Source organism: Lycorma delicatula, chromosome 3 (assembly GCF_047948215.1).
Source record: "Lycorma delicatula isolate Av1 chromosome 3, ASM4794821v1, whole genome shotgun sequence".
NCBI classification, from domain to species: domain Eukaryota; kingdom Metazoa; phylum Arthropoda; class Insecta; order Hemiptera; family Fulgoridae; genus Lycorma; species Lycorma delicatula.
In genome coordinates, this window is record NC_134457.1 from 187,117,017 (window position 1) to 187,134,936 (window position 17,920).

Below are 17,920 nucleotides of genomic sequence, written 5' to 3' on the forward strand. Positions count from 1 at the left end.
TCAAGTAAATTTAGATTAGTATCTCCCAAAAAACAAAGAATAATGATTTTTTTTGTACAGCACACTAAACTATACCCTCCCTATACACAAATGGCTAATAGAAAATGTCTATAGAAAGTAAATTCTAGTAATTATAAAGCATGATAATTTTTTTGATGCGATGAACTTAAGGCATTGTTGATAAAGAAAATTTTTAAAACAGTTTCTATCCACATTAATCAAAGACTTTAGGTTACACTTCTCACATTTAACAAACAAGCGGCTGAAACAATTTAGATAATTACAGCGAAGCTAAGTATCACACCAATTTGTCAGTGCTCAACCTTATCTTGTCTAACATTTTCAGGAGGTGCAATGGCTGCTGGACTCTTCTTTTGCTTCACTTTATTTCTCAAGAGCAGAAGTACTTGGATGGCCACATTTAGAACAGTCTCTTTTTCCTATTTTGCATGGTGTTCATGCAACTTCCTCTCTAAATTTGCATTTTGATCTTGCTGTCTAATTTTACTCTTTTAAAAAGAATCCATTCATTTGAACAAGTCAGGTCCACAAGATGATAGAAAATGTATAAATACCATTTCTTTGATTTCATATCTACTCTATTGCAGGTCAGATATTCCATAAATTTCAACATATTGCTCAAGTAAATGTGGATAATGATTTCTATGTAAGTGTTTTTACTTTTTGTCATAATGCTTACACTTAGCAACTGGCTGTTTCCCTACAAAGGTTGAAGCTACCGATACCACTTTATTATCAACCCAAGTAACAACTGAGATCTACATGGTCTACTTTGAATACATTTTTAAACTATGTACCTATAGGAGATTATTTAATTTCTCTTTCTGGAGGAAATTTCAATCCAGGAAATCTATTCTTTTGAACAATAGCAATAGTATGCTCTGCCATTTTTGTAAATAAAATAGGAGAGGAATTGTATACCAGTTATCAAAATACAGTTTGTAGTGTTGTTCAGTTGGAATGCGTCTGGCTAATCTTACTACAGAATTGGCACACGAGTCTAAATTGGGTTCATTAGATAGCATCTGGCTATTTTCTTGACCAGAATAAATTTCAAAATTATATGAGAACCCAGAGGGGTATTGCTCAGTACAAATATTTAAAAACCCCACTTATGGGGTTTCATAGATTTGTACTACTCCGTGTACAAATTAACTTTCGTTGCACATATTTGTTCATCAACAGCAAGGTTAGGTTTCATAGGCACACTTTTTAAAAGGTTTTTTTAAATTCAGTGTTAGCTCTTAAATGGAAAAATCTGTCATGACTAGTGCAAAAACTTTTGCACTTCTTCAAACTTATTTACACCCATTGTTTCTATTATTAATTGGTTACCTATATTAACATTCCAGTAGGATCTAGTATTTCCTATTTTAACTAACATCATAATTAATATACCTAAGAATTTAATCAGTTTGTGACAGAAAGTATGAACAGTTTAATTTGTACACTGTATCTATGTGTCTCTTCTGCAATTAAATTTAAGAGTTGCTCATCAAAAAAGTATGAAAAGAACTGATAAGGTGTGTAAAGAAAAGTCAATGTCTGTTTACTCAAACACCATTTATCAAGATAGATCTAGCCTGGATATTAGTGGATTTGTTGTTAAGTGGCATTTCATTAATGCTATTAATACTATTGCCTGCATTGTAAACTTGTTGGTTAAAATTATTTACAAATAAGTTCTGTTCTATATTATCAGTAGCAGTTCTACTGTGATTCACAAATCTAACCTCATTAATTGGATCTTCAAAAACTTCTGGTAAATTCATATTACTAAAACTAGTTGTTACCTCACTCTAAATGTTAATAGGGGCTAAATATTCTCTAAGTTTATTAACTGAAACAGAAGTTGGATCGCAAATCACATCATCATCATCAGACCTCCACATCACTGTCAACTGATATTTCAAAATTTGTATCATCCAAAATATAATCATCACTTAAATGTTTACTCTTAAAAGATGATTTAAACTAATAAAAGATGATTTCATTTCATAAAATATACATGTTTTAGTTCAAATAAAATGGTAAATTTAATTCATTAAAGAATTATGTACATCAAAATAACCATGAGACAAAATCTAATCTCGCTTAACAAAACATAAACAACAGTGTTATTGTTACTGCATAACAATGCAGATATGTAACATACTGTTTTTTTGTTACACAATATTACAAATTTAGAAGTAGAATGCTAAAACTATCAGAATTTTTTCATGGTTGTTTTTATAAAAGTGCATAAATATGACTGTTCAAAGTAAGACGTTTTTACCACAATTATGGTTGAATCAAAAAGTAACTTTTATCTTTTTTTTTTGACTATGGTGATATCTTTAGTCTGAAAAAAGAAATAACAGTACAGTAGTGCATATATGCTTTATCATGCTGGAAAAGTAAAAAAACAACCATGAAAGAAATATATAATTAAAATTGGTACAATGCATATATGCATCATTATGCATTTAAGGTTTAAGATGTTATGTTTACCCCAGCTTTCATCATAGGAAAAGACATATTCAAAAAACTATGATGCCTAATAATTCACTTATTTTTATTGAAAGCCTTTTTGGAAAGTTTTTGTGAAGTAATGATCACGTCTTGACAGATGAATAGGAGAGACTCTTGGATGAAAAAATTATGCTGAAAAATCTCTGTTAAGGAAAAAAACAGTGTAGTTTGTAGATAAGGCAATGATAAATTTTATTTTTATTTTATTTTAACAATTTGATGACTACCACCCATTCTTTTTGGACTTAAGCACACTAAGTCCTAACCTTCATTCGCTCTGTAAGGGATGACAGACAGATCAGAATAATAGTAGAAGTCAGCTTACATGGACCCTCTTACCCTCTTCATGGCTGGCGATTCAGTGAAATCTTCTATAAGTTAAAGTTCATCTCATGAAACCTCCTGGAGGTTATGGCCAAAAATTGCACTTCAACTGGATTTAAGGACATTATGCAGCTTGATATCCATCCACAAATGGTAACATCTGGTGTTGTTGAACCAACCTATGCATAAGTTACATAAGGTGGTAAACATATACTTTTTAATTTTTGAAACTGGTTGCATTGCTTATTGTTTTTAATTTGTATAAGAATAATTTAAGAATTCAATTTTTTAATAGCTTTTTGGATTGTGCAGCACACTTCAGTAGACTAGTTAGCCTTAAAGGAGATTATTTCTTTAAAGACTGGCCTTTGTTTATAAGCCTTAACACTACAAACTATGGATTTTAAAAACTATGGAAAAAAATATTCCAAAAGAAAAATGTTTTCATTGGATTTTTTATGTTTCCGAGATGAATTTTTTTTTCCATTATCATCTTTCTACAAATATAAGTATCCAAAACACTTGGTGTTATTAGATATTTAGTAATAATATGTTTGCCTATTTATTACACTAAATCAAGATGATTTTTTTAAAAATTATTAGTTATGTTGCACTAAAACAGGTTGAAATTCAACTACAAAGGTCTTATCCAATCTCAGGGTTACCAGCCAAACGGCAATCATGAACAGGAAAGTATACTTTTATTCTCGGAAGGTTGGCCAGTGGATGACTTATGAAAATTAAGCTCCATAAATTTCAAAGACACTGACACATCAATTTATTTTTCATGTGGAAATAATTTTAATACTGTTATTGCTGAAATCGTTTTAATATTGATAATTGATTTATATTATTAAACTTTAAATTTAAATTATTGGATAATAATAATAATATGGAGTAAACATATGAGTGAGATATGAAATGACGACCTTCCTTAGCTTGATGTTTATTGTTTTGGTGAATGTGGTACCAGAATTGGCATGGGAGTTTGTAATAGTCATAACTTGTCAACATAAATATTATAATTTCAGCTCTACATGAGAATTTAAACCAGGAAAAGTAAACTAAAAATCAGTTGAATTCTGGACCTGCAGAATAATGTAGTTAAATATATTTCAGTTATTTTCAAAACAACTGAAATTTATTTACTATTCTCAAGCTTACCTTCTGAATAATGTTTAATGTTATTGAAATGTCGTGTAGTCAAACCTCGAGTAATCTGGTGGTACAGTGCAATTCTATGATTGTTTTGAAACGACTCATGTTGAGAGATTTTAACACGAAATGGAAGTTTACCTGAAGCCATAATGTATAAAACTACTCCTCTGAAAAATTAGACAAAAATTAAACTATAATATATTTAAATTAATTAACTGTAATAGAGAATTATGATAGTCAACATTTTCTATTTTATATATATTTTACAGTAAGAAGGAGCAGAATTTTTTTAAATCAGCTCAGCCATAAGGTTTGTCGTGCACATCTGAAAACCTAAGAGAGTAGTAAATCTCTCTAGCTCCATATTTACTTCTTTTTTTTTAAAGAATTTAAGAGTACGAAGGCTAATCTTATTATTTAAAATTCAGTATTCTTTCCCTTAAAAGCATACATAGTCTGTTGTGATACAGAACTTTTTAGTTGTGAAACTAAAAAATAAAAATATATATGAAATTATAACTATGTACAGAATACTAATATTAGTATTAAAACTAAGATTATCAGTCACTACATTAATGAACCTCATTAGACACCTTAAGTAACTTAAGATCATTGTTATTTTTATTTCCTTTCTGATTCGTTCTATTTTAAAATAGATATACATAAAATAAAATTTTAAATAGATATATACAAAATAACATTTTTTAAATCATAGAAAAACATAGATAAAAAGTGCAGACTGATTTTTATTATGCAATTACAAACATTTTTCAAATAATTTAAGAATAATGTTGTGCCTATCTAAATCACAGAATCTATAAAGACAGGCTAAGTATTTCCATCTCGACCTTTCATCCAAAGGTCTTGGGTTTGAATCCTGGTCAGGTATGGCATCATCACATGCTAAAAAAATTGCCATTCATCTCATTCTCTGAAGTAACACCTAATGATGGTCCTGGAGGTTAAAAAAAGGTTATGTATTTCACCCCAGAATAGAAACATGCCAGATAGATGTCACTGGAATTTTTTTTCATGTACAGAAAGAAAAAATAGGACCTTCCTCACTGTGCCATCCAGAAATCTTAAAAAGTCAGATTTTTCTTTTAATTTACGTATATCTCAGATACAAAGGTATCAAAGAGGGCTCTATTAGGTTTATAAATTAGCATCTTACCATATTTTTCCGGGTTTAAGGTATTAAGCCAATTGTTAGTTGAGTTTGAATCATAAACAGGCTCAGATCCTGTAATCTAAAAAAAGTACTTTCTTTGTGAATATATTACTCCTCTCATATCCTACTAGAGAAGGTTTGATATTCTGGCATCCAGTGTAGTTTCACCTTGTTCTGAACCAGAGAAATTTAGTTAAGACTGATAGCACTTCCATGAAGGTTGTCTGAAAGGTTTTGAGCTTAATATACATAAAAAGACATATTTTTTCTGTTAAATATAGTTTTATTTATCAACAAAGTCTCCTTTCAAGTTGATATACTTTTTCTAGTGATGTTCAACCTCTTTAACCCTTCCAAATAGTTGTTGGCCTCTTTCTCTGCAAAATAGGCGTTTACATAAAAAAAATCCTCCTAAGTGCAATTTGTGAATTTTAGCCATCAGGTGCATCCTGTCCTGACGTAAAAGAACTTTCTTTTTCTTCAAATGTGATCGTCTTTTGCAGTTTCTGGCTTCACCTTGTCAAGTAACAATGCCTAATTCAGTACCGTTATTGTTTTACCTTTTTGAAGATAACTGATATATAAAATTTCATTACTCTACCTAAAAACTGTTGCCATCACCTTCCCGGCTGATGAAACTGTCTTTGCATTTTTAGGAGCAGGTTCACCCCCTTTGCAGTTCACTGGTTTGAATGATGTTTCATCTCAGGAGTATAGTGGTGGATCCACATTTCATGTACAGTTATGAATGGATGCAAAAATCTGATTCGTTTTGCTTAAACTGCTCCAGCAGGACCTTGGAAATGTTCATTCGAATGCGTTTTTGGTCCAAAGTGAGCAAACGCGGGGATAGCTTATACATATCCAATTCTTCAGTTAATATATGACAAACACGTTCTTTCAATATGCCCATAGCCTCTGCTATCTCTCTAACCTTAATTCATCGGTTGTTCAGTACCATTCAGTGAACTTTTTCGATGATATCGATGATGGTTGTTGGCTGTCCTGGACGCTCATAATCAACCAAGCTGGTACAACCATTTTAAATTCAGCTGCCCATCTTTTCACAGTGGCAAATGATGGGGTAGGGTCCCTGTAAACAGCATCTAACTCTGTTTTAATTTTTATAGGTGTACTGCCTTTCAAAGACAAATATTTAATCACAGCACGATATTCGATTTTTTCTATTTTTAACAACTGCACGACCAAAATGATTGAAATTTTAGTGAGTACCTTTCAACATATACACGAATACATTCCCTAACTTTTGTTGATGAGTGCTGCCATCTTCATGTTTAGGCTCAAAACTTTTCAGACAACCCTCATATACTAACTCAGAATTAACATGTTAAAAATTGATTGCTCCAAGTATTATGTCACTGTTGGTGAAAATATCCTTGCCCTTGCTGGCTATCCATCTGTAAAAGAAATACAGTGGCATAATCATAAAATGATCTATAATCATAAAATGGCATAAATTTTGATCTGGATAACTCTACCTAGCCAGGCTTAATCACTGGGAAGCCCTCAGATCGACACCATACTTTCCAACCCCACCTGTTCAGTGATTCTTGAACTATCTGTATGAAACATCTTAGTAAAATTTTTCTCACAAAAAAGGAAAAACATAATTAGTTTTTGTTTTTTGCATTTACTTTCTCCTACTTCCTTTGGTAAGGTAAACAATTTGATTTTAATGTAATCAAGTGAGGGTGGGTACTTCTCATAAATTATGCCTACTAATGTATACAAGCTATTCAGTGCTACTTCTTCTACAAGTCATACTAATTCATAAAATACATTAGCAATTTCTCTGCCTTGTTCTTGTTTAAATCATTTAGATCTTTGTAAAATTCATATTTCAGAATATGGTCTTGTCTAAATCATCAATTCTTTTTCGTTCCTCTAGCATCACTTTATCAGCTAATTTTCTTTAAGTAGCTATTTTCAACAACTAATTATTAGTGACATTACAGAAATAATGAGTATAACAGTGAATAATAATATAAAATTAATAATTGGTAGTTATTTGATAAATAACTTTCAGAATTGTCTATTTACTGCAACTGACTGAGTTAGGCATTTGCTGAATAAATCATTAGAAGTAAAAAGTTTCTGAATCTCAAGTTTTCAGTTTTATATTGTATTCTAAATGAAATGTCTTTTTGAAGAATGTAACCCTCATGTAGAAACAATTTTAAATTGCTGTATTACATGTTGAAAATATAAGTAATTTGAACAAATTAAAAATTATTTTATTAGGAAATAGAATAAAACAGATAGAGATTATCTTCAACTAATCCTGTGTATTCCTGTCAATTAATAGTATATTCTTTTCTCCTTCTAACACTTGTCTTCCATCTGGACCTTTGATATTACATTTCCTACAAAAATGCTACATTTATGTTTTCTTCAATCATTTTCTATTGTACATCATATCTCTCCTTCACCAGTCTTCCTATAATATTCTACATTTTCTATTAATCTCATTTCTTATAAATTGACAATTTTCTTTTTTCAACTCTTGCATTTTATTACTCTGCATTCATCCTTCAGTAACATTTTGCTTGTGATCAAGGTTACCTTTGATTTGCTTAGATTTTAATTACACATCTCTTTTGGTTTGTCATTATATTATATCTTTATTCTTTTCTTTAGTTTTAACTTCAGTTTACATTTTCAATTGTGACTGGATAAGTTATATTAAGCATTCTATTTTTCAGACAAAATAGTGGTTGTACATTGATTTTAGATAAAGACATTTACAAATTATTAATCAATCTTGTTACTTTCTCCACAAAAGTCAGGAAGGAGACTCTCTTAATGTATGGGTTTTGTTTCACTGTTGTTCTTCACCAGGCTATAAAATAATCTGAAGTTATATCAGTGTCAGATTCTGACATTGATGAACATTGAAGAATCTGATTTTAATAGATGATTTTAGTGTTGAACGTGGTTCAGCCAATCTGTGATAAAAGCATGTTTTGGAAAGCATACTTTATTGGAGATCAACCATAATCTATTCAAATGAACTATGTTTTTATCTTTCAGGATATATTAACAGAAATAAAGTATGGCCTTCAGGAGTTGCCTCTTTTTTTCATAAAAAAATTTGCATTTGCTGAACATTTATTTATGGCTTATAATCTCTTGATGACATCAGACCCATCTTTTTCAGAGAGATTAACTGCTGAACATTATCTGGAATTATAAAACACTTTATAACTTTGTTAGAAACTGGAAAGACAATGCTCATTACACTAAGATGGTGTGCGGTCAATTCAACTATATTATGTTGCATAAATATTTGATGATCATGTAATTTCTGCAATCTGTGGCCTTCAGACTTTACAAAACTCATATGCCAATTTTTTCTTGTAGTTAATTGAATGACACTGTTTTTTTTGTTGAGAAGCCCACATATGTTAAAAAAAAATGTATAAAACATCTTTATTAATATCAGTGCAGAAATTCTATAAAAAGCTACATCAAACATAAAAAAACAAATTGATCATCTAACAATGAAGGTGGGTATTTTCTACATCATAGATCACAATAATTTTGTTAAAACAATTAAGTGCTGAAGATAACCTTATTTCAATACAAAAACTAAAAGTGAACAAGAGTTCAATTTTAGTTTTGTTAGCATTACAAAAACAATGAGTATACAATAATTAAATGTAATAATGGATAGTTATTTGATAAATAATTTCCCAAATAGTCTATTTATTGCAACTGACTGAGTTGGCTACATTTGCTGAACAATCATTAAAATATATAAAATCATTAAAATTATGTACTGAAAATAAGTAGTATAATCAAATTCAAAATTATTTATTTAAAAAATAAAATAAACCAAAAAGTGTTTACAAGCTCCAAAGGTCCACTTCTGCACCATAACCTCTTCCTTCAACAAACAATTCAGGTGCTGCATACTCTGGTGAACCGCAGTTTGTTGATAAAAAGGTTTTATTAGACCATGTATTACTTAAACCAAAATCTGTAACATTGAAGAAATAGGATTACTGCAATCATTACATCTTATTATTCATTCTGATGATATGCGATATAAACTTTAAAGTTCAAGGAATTGTGTTTCTAAAAGGTCTAAAAACATTGGATAGTTAATTTATTTGATAATTTAATTAATATTATGCCTGAATTCATCAAATTATGATTTAAATTAATTTTCAGGGTTAAGTAAACTTGGAACTTTCAAAATGAAATAATTTTTTTTGTCTTCAGTAATTTGACTGGTTTGATGCAACTCTCCAAGATTCCTTATTTAGTGCACTAGTTTCATTTCTGTATACCCCTACATCCTATATCCCTAACAATATTTACATATTTTTACACATTCCAAACGTTGCTTGCCTACACATTTTTTCCCATATACATATCCCTCCAATATTAAAACGACTATTCCAGGATGCCTAAATATCTGGTATGTAAGACTGTCTCTTCCTTTAACTGTATTTTTCCAAATGCTTCTTTCTTCATCAATTTGCCACAACACCTTTTATTTGTCATTATCTACCCACCTGATTTTTAACATTCTTCTATAGCACCACATTTCAAAAGCTTCTAATTTTTTCTTCTCAGGTACTCTGATAGTCCAAGTTACATTTCCATACAAAGTTACACTCCAAACATATATTTTCAAAAATGTTTCCCTGATGTTTAAATTAATTTTTGATGTAACCAAATTATATTTCTGACTTAAAACTCATTTCGCCTGTGCTATTCGGCATTTTATATAGCTCCTGCTTCGTCCATCTTTAGTAACTCTACTTCCCAAATGATAAAATTCTTCTACCTCCGTAATTTTTTCTGTTCCTATTTTTATATTTAGTGGTTCTACTACATTTCATTACTTTTGTTTTTTTGTTCTTTATTTTCATGTGGTAGTTCTTGCGAAGGACTTCATCCATGCCATTCATTGTATCTTCTAAATCTTTTTACTCTCATCTAGAATTACTATATCTTCAACAAATTGCAGCATTTTTATCTTTTCACCTTACACTGTTACTCCAGATCTAAATTGTTCTTTAACATCATTAACTGCTATTTCTTTGTAAAGATAAAAAGTAACGGGGGTAGTGAACAACAACCTTGTCAAACTCCTTTTTTATTACGGCTTCTTTCTTATGTTCTCTGATTATTACTGTTGTAGTTTGGTTCCTGTAAATGTTAGCAATTGTACTTCATCTCTATACTTGAACTCTAATTTTTTTAAAATGCTCAAAATTTTATTCCAGTCTACATTATGAAATGCCTTTTCTAAGTCTATAAATGCCAAATATGTTGGTTTGTTTTTCTTTAATCTTCCTTTTTACTATTAATCTGAGTACTAAAATTGCTTCCCTTTTTCCCATCTTTGATCATCTTTGTTTAATCTTTGATTTTAATTTATGTACCACAAAATTCTCTTTAACTTTCTTTATGCTCTGCCTGTTTTACCAATGATGATTTCTCTTTCCACTTCTGACACTTTTCTTTAATCCACTCTTCTTTTGCTAATTTGCACTTCCTGTTTATAGCATTTCTTAATTGTTGATAGTTCCTTTTACCTTCTTCATCACTAGCATTCTTATATTTTCTATGTTCAGCCATCAGCTACAATATATCCTTTGATATCCAAGGTTTTCTACCAGTTCTCTTTGTTCCGCCTAAGTTTGTTTCTGCTGATTTAATAATTTCCTTTTTAACATTCTCTATTCTTCTTCTATATTTTCTACCTTATCTTTTTTACTCAGACTCTTGCAACTTTATCTTCTTTACCTTCTCTTTCTCAAGCTTCTTTAAATTCCACAGATTCAACAGAGAGCTTTTTTCAGGGTTTTAAACCGCAATCTACATTTTGTTATGACTAAATTATGGTTGCTATCGATGTCTGCTCCAGGATAAGTTTTGCATATAACGATTTTATTTCTAAATCTTTGTTTAATCGTGACATAATCTATCTGATACCTTGCAGTATCGCCTGGCTTTTTCCATGTGTATATTGCTCTATTATGATTTTTAAACTGGGTTTTGGGAATTACTAAATTAAATTATACTTAATAAGTCTGCCTTCTCTTTCATTCCTTTTGCCCAGCCTGTATTCACCCACAGTATTTCCTTCTTTGCCTTTTTCAATGCTTGCATTCCAATCTCCAACTATTATTAAATTTTCATCGCCTTTTATGTCTTTAATTGCTTTGTCAATTTCTTCATATACACACTACTTTGTCATCATCATCATGGGCACTTGCAGGCATATAGACGTTACAGTGGCTGTCGGCTTATTATAATTCTATCACTATGCATTTTGAAATACTCTACTCTCTTCCCTACCTTCTTGTTCATTATGTAAGCTATTCCTGCCTGCCCTTTATTTGAATCTGAGTCAATTAGTCTGAGATCACCTGACCAAAAGTAAGTTTCCTCTTCCCACTGAACTTTGCTAATTCCTACTACATCTATATTTAATCTCTCCATTTCCGTCTTTAAATTTTCTAACCTGAAATAAATTTAGAATAAGTAAATTAACATGAGTGAATAACATTAAAAAATACTATTAAAAATATTTAATTAATTTTTCTTAATACAGAATTATTTTTTTTTATCAGTGTAGACTACTTTACTTATAAAAATTAAAATTATACTGTTAATCGAGTTATGATTTGATCCTATAATTTTAATTTTTATTAAAAAAAAATAAAATAATTTTACATTAAGAAAAATTAATTAAGTATTTTTTAATTGTATTTACCTATGTTAATTTACTTATTTTAAACTATTTAATTTAGAAACTTCCAAGTTTTATTACTTAACCCTGAAAATTAATTTACATCATAATTAGATGTAAATACACTGTTAAATATAATATACTATAATTATACTGTTAATTGAATTATGATTTGATTCGATAAAGTAATACAGTTTTATAAAAGGATGGCTGATTAATTTCAGATAATTATGCATAGATATAACATGGTTAGATCACATAAAGCCTATTCAGAAATAACTGGAATGTAAATAGTCACTTGGGTGATCTGACGAATTCTTAGCAGATGCTCTCCTGTAGAGAGCCTCAGAATTAAAGTCCAACTGTATATCAGCTATATATAAAATTCCATGTATTTCATATTAAAATTTCATTTGCCTTTCCAGCAGTTAAATATGTTTTTGAAAATGTTCACCATGTTTATCATTTACTGCCTGAAGGTTTGGCACGAAGGAATCCATATATGAATGCAGAAAGTGCACTTTTAGTGACAAATTACATCCCATAACTCTGTGTGAATTTATCTACAATATCCTGGTAATTTTGTGATTTTTGGACACCCAGAAAATTTTTGCAAGTGTTTTTAAACTCTGCTCAAGCAGTAAGTTCTATGAAATAGAACTCTCTGCTACATGCAACTATATATAACTTGCTGCTGAATGTAACTCTGCATAGCAGAGTTACATATTTCATCTCTGACCAGTTCTCTTATTTGTGGGCCAACAAAAAGCACTTGTTTAATTTTTGCTTCACTTACTTTTGAGAATTTCTGCTTTGTGTACAAGAATTCTTGTCCTTTTTCATAGTTTTTACAGAATATTTTATTAATCCTAGTTTGATATGAAGGGGTGGAAAAAAATATGTTTTCTGCTTTAATTAGAGTCTCTATTAATAAGTTTTTCATCAGTGCTAAGTTCCCACATTTCTTCCATTGTTTTACTACATAATGATCCCTAGCTCAGCTGTCCCACTCACAAATAAAATAATAGTATTTTGTATATCCTAACTAATAAAAGAGCTACCCCTGTGGTTTTTAAAAAATTCTCAGTGTATATTCCTGACTCTATTAAATTGCTGTTAATGAAGTAACAATAACTTAGTCATAACACAAACATCGCAAACCATGACATACTTTTTCTCTATTGAAGCATGAACAATAAAATAGCTATTCATTTTAAATCTCCGTACATGTTCCAACTATGTCTTTTACAGCTCACTTTTATAATAGAATTTACATTAAATCATACATTTCTTTCATATTAATTCCATAACAGATTGGTACAGAAGGATATTTATTACTATTGTAAAGCAGAACTACTTTTAAGCTATACCTGGAGGAAACAATGAAACGGCATCACCCCACAGGTTCATGAACTTGTCCTAATTGTAACATAAGGTCATCAATATTGTACAGTAAATTAAGGAGTAAAGTATTGAGAAAAATCTTTTCCGTTTGCTTTAATAGCTGGAGATTTTTGTACTTTTTAAAAATAAATTCCAACTTTGTAATCTTGAGCCTTCAGCTTGATTTTTTGATAAGTTTAAATTTCTTACAGTCATTTAGCTCACCTTGTGATATAAGATGTGGTTCATTGGATTGTAATTCAAAGTCTGAAGCATGATTATCTTCTTCCATAATCGTCAATTTCTCCATGACTGTTTTCGTGAAACAAATTTTCAGGAACTTTGTTTGGGAACTGGAATGTATTCACTGTGAGATACAGATTTCAGTGCAGATGGCAATGAAGGAGAAAGTAGAGTGTGTTTAGACTTCTTAGAAATTCTAGTCACATTAGTTAAACAAAATTAACATTGATTAAGTATTCTTTGGTTCATGCCAAACCGCAGGGATGGCTAAAAGACATATAAAAAACCTAGTGGATTGCACAGTTATGACGTATTGTATCAGGAGCCCTTGTCTTATCCTGATCACTGATTTTGTAGATAAACTATAATTTATAGGCTTTTTAATTTAAGGTTTATCTTTTTCTTATGTGGATTTTGTAGTGAACAGATGTAACAAACACTGTTCAAATTATTTATACACTTGCAATTCACTCATCTAATGCAGTTATTGCAATGACTGAAGAGATATTACTTTTAAAAGTAGTAAAAGGCTTCGCTAGCAAAGCCAACAACAAGCTTTATGTTATTTTGAATTGTCTAGACATTATGAATCTTGTTCATGTATGCCTCAATAGGGAGATATGGTGTCATGGTATATGATATTTGTGTTATGAATAAGTTATTAAAAGTAAAGAATATATATATATATATATATAATATAAAATAAAAGACATGTATACAGTCATGCATCATATAATATTAATTTTAAAGTTTGAATTTTAAAATTTAAAAAATGTAGGGTAATGGAAAAATTTTGATTTCAGATTCTTTTTAGCATTAAAAAGAAATTGGTTTTATGTATCACATGTTAAGAAACAAAAATTATGTTATCAGTGTTACCCCTAGCCTTGTCTGTCAGACGTTTCACACACATCGAACAGCAGATGTGAGAGCCCAATTTTTATCTTGATTTCAAACTTTACAACTGAAATATAGTTCATAACATTTTTTAATTAGTGAAGTCAAACTTTGTTGTTCTTTTAATCTAAATCCTCACTCATAAAACAGAAGTTATTCAGATTATTTTTTGCACTTGCTTGGTATATTTATTCAGTAACACAACATGCTTGACACAGTAATTGTAAATTACAAAACTAAATGAAACCACAGTATGTGCATACACAATCAGTGTTTTAACAATATTGGTGTATTAATTGTATGACTCAGAAAACTGGTCTGTGCTGACCATGTCAGAAACCTACAGTATTTGAATCATCACGCACGTACAGCTACTGCTTTTATATTGTTATGTTTGTACCTCAATGCCTGTTAGATCTCATTTAAAATATTATTTTACATACGCAATTTATCTCTAAAAAAAATACATTGAATTCCGCAAAAGCAATACTTAAAAAATGTTATCACAAACACTGTGGGTGATGGAAAAATTGAATTTACCGTAAAAAATTACATTAGAACACAATAAAATTTTCATTTGCCAAAAACTGTTTTATTAACATAATTATTATTTAGACATATAATAAGGAAATAAATTTTTCTTATCTTACCAGATAAAGAAAATAAGAATCATATACTTTGTTGAAAAAATGTTGCATCCTCAAAGTAAATGAAAAATTTATTTTTATGTTAATAAAAATAAATAATTTTTTGATTTTGAAAAAAATCAAAAAATCTGTACAGCAGTAAATGTGGTAACAAACAGTGATCTATATAAAATAATTCTAAGTTATGCAGACATGGTTAACTAACAAATTCTGATAAGAAATGTATGGAAATTAAAAAAATCTGTGACCAAGCCAGACAATTAAGAGTATTAAAAATAGAAGCAGTGCATAATATGAGGATATTGTAAAATATGATTTATTTTTGACTGTTAGAATATTATATGTTATTAATAAATAAACTATGAAATAACTAGGGTTAATAATCTAGCATACCAAGAAATTTCCAAAATAATTCAAGCTAATAAAACAAGTGGTTAAATATAATACAAAATTATATGTATTAATAAAAATAATTAATTTTTTTTTCAATGGTTAGTTTATGACAAATTAAGCTGGTATTTTGAATCATCTTTTTTATAATTCATACATCTAATAATAAGACGTATAAAAATTATCTAATTATGGAAGAAAGCTTTCTACAATTTTCTTCCTTTAAATAAATCTATAATACTGGTTTTTTCAATATTCTTAGTGACAGACTGCAAAATCAATAATTGAAAGTTAGCTTCAAGGTACAATTGATATTAATTTAGTGGTAATAATGGGTACGTTTACTTGTCAGTTAGCATCCAACCTTCTTTATATTTTAATATGGGTACTAATAAAAAAAAAAAAAAAAAAAAATGCTAAAGAGTTTGAAAACTTTTAGTGCGATATATAATTTGTATATTTAATGTTAGATGAATTTAGTGAGCGAAAGTAAGCGTTAGGTTATTATAACCTAACGATTCTGTGTACTGATATCAACAAGCTAATGCTTTCTTAACATGCTAATCTTGTCTAATTAACATTAAATAATTAAAAAAAAAAAGTTTCACTTATATAAGTTTGTAACACCAGTTTTTGACAAAAAAGGGGGAAAAATGAAAAATTGGTGGCATCCAGATAACAGAAAAAATAAATTATGTGGGACGCTAACCGATGAGTACCTAATAATGATAATAGCTGGTGGTTCAAAAAAATTTGAATTAGCTGGATTAATATTTTTGTTTTTGCCTAAGCTTATTTTCATATTTCATTATAATACATCATCAGAACTGCTGTGAAAAACAGAGGCAAACTGAATTAACATACTGTACAAACTGAGAATATTTCTTCAAACATCTTACAGTTTCAGCTTCTTTTAATTCTTCCAACATTGTTGTTGTTCTTTGCATATTGCTTTATCTTTCAGAATACACAGAAGAAAAATCCAAAGGTGCAAGGTGATTGATCCAGGTGACCAAATGTCATCTTTATGGTTCTCTGTCACCCAATCACTTCAGCATTAAAAACTTCTCCAGTGTGATAAATATTAGAGGCTCTATCATCATGGATAGAATTTCTAATATCTTTGAAAATCAATTTTTTTTTTAGAGCTGAAAAACTTGCTAAAGTTTAATTGATGAAATTATGTAATTTAAAAAGAATTAAATATTTTTTTCAATCCATTTAGTCAAACTATTCACTTAGCATATTATTTTATCTAGTAAAAAATGTTTACTTTTCATTCTCTTAATGTATTTTTATTTTACTTTATTAAGCTTCATATTCCATACAAATAAATTCATAAAAGTATCTCAAATTAATTACACTTATATAAAACATTAATATATAAATATATAATTTTTATATTTGTAAATCTGCATGCAGCTTGAGATTTAACAAACAATATTCTTATCTTACAATAAGTACTTATTTGTTTTTAAGAGTTATTGTAATCTGTTATTTAATCTATGGGGATATTGTATTAATTAAGTTAATAATGAAGATTGTTTATTCTTACTTTTCCTAATTACAAATGTTATTTCTTACCTGGAAATTTAAGGTATTAAGTAATAAATTTTTTTTGTGAATGAGTACCTTACTACTGTTATATAATCACAGTATCAAAAGTTAAACTTTTAAACTGTACTAGGTGATTTTATAAATATGTAAAATCCATTTGTATTTTTTATTCAGGGATTCAACCATAAGAATTCCTCGAAAACATTTTTGCCTAACCTCAGAAAGAATTGCAGAAAATGGAAGAATAAACTTCCAGTGGAAATTTACCTATAAGTTTTATCCAGTCCTTCCTTTTATCTATAAGTATGTTCTCTAGTTTTAAATCCCTGTAAAAGTAAAATATTTATTAGTTATACGTAATCCAGATTTTATATTTACAATTAATACTAAATCCACAATTTCAAATTGAAATTCTAATTTATATGAAGTTTTGCATTGTGGCAGAAGATTGCATTGAAATTTTTAATAGTCAAACTTTTTAATAAATGGCTGTTAAGGTATAAATTAAAATATACTTTAACATCATTAATTAGCATTATTATTAATGTTTATTTAGTTTGTGTATCATTTTTTTTTAGTATTGTTTGTATGCAAATTTTCCAGACTGCTACATGCTGTGCAGCCTACTCTATTGTCCATAGTGTCTCTCATGCATTGGTACAATAAAAATATTGTTCTGAAGAAATATTTTATTAGATCACATTTATTTTTTATTATTAATTATCAATCACTGTTTAACAAAGTCATTAGGCAAGAGGTGGTGGAGGTTTTGAAGAACAGACTGGAGATTGTGGCAAACAGAAGAAAAATATTGAGAAATTGAGGAATAGTGTTCAAAATATAATGTAGGATGTTTAGGATACCAAATTGACAGTAAGAAAAAGTAAG

At 29.2% G+C, this 17,920-nt stretch overlaps 1 protein-coding gene across 1 annotated transcript in view; it reads right to left on the reverse strand.

Moving 5' to 3' along the window:
• LOC142321053 (uncharacterized) overlaps positions 1 to 17,920 on the reverse strand; it is a 660,534-nt gene that overhangs the window by 16,118 nt on the left and 626,496 nt on the right. Inside the window, exons 5-7 of the mRNA XM_075359059.1 lie at positions 17,300 to 17,358; positions 9,056 to 9,185; positions 4,021 to 4,181 (exon numbers count right to left, since the gene is read on the reverse strand). Of these exons, the coding sequence (XP_075215174.1) occupies positions 4,021 to 4,181; positions 9,056 to 9,185; positions 17,300 to 17,358 (350 nt within the window). The remainder of the gene's footprint in view (positions 1 to 4,020; positions 4,182 to 9,055; positions 9,186 to 17,299; positions 17,359 to 17,920) is intronic.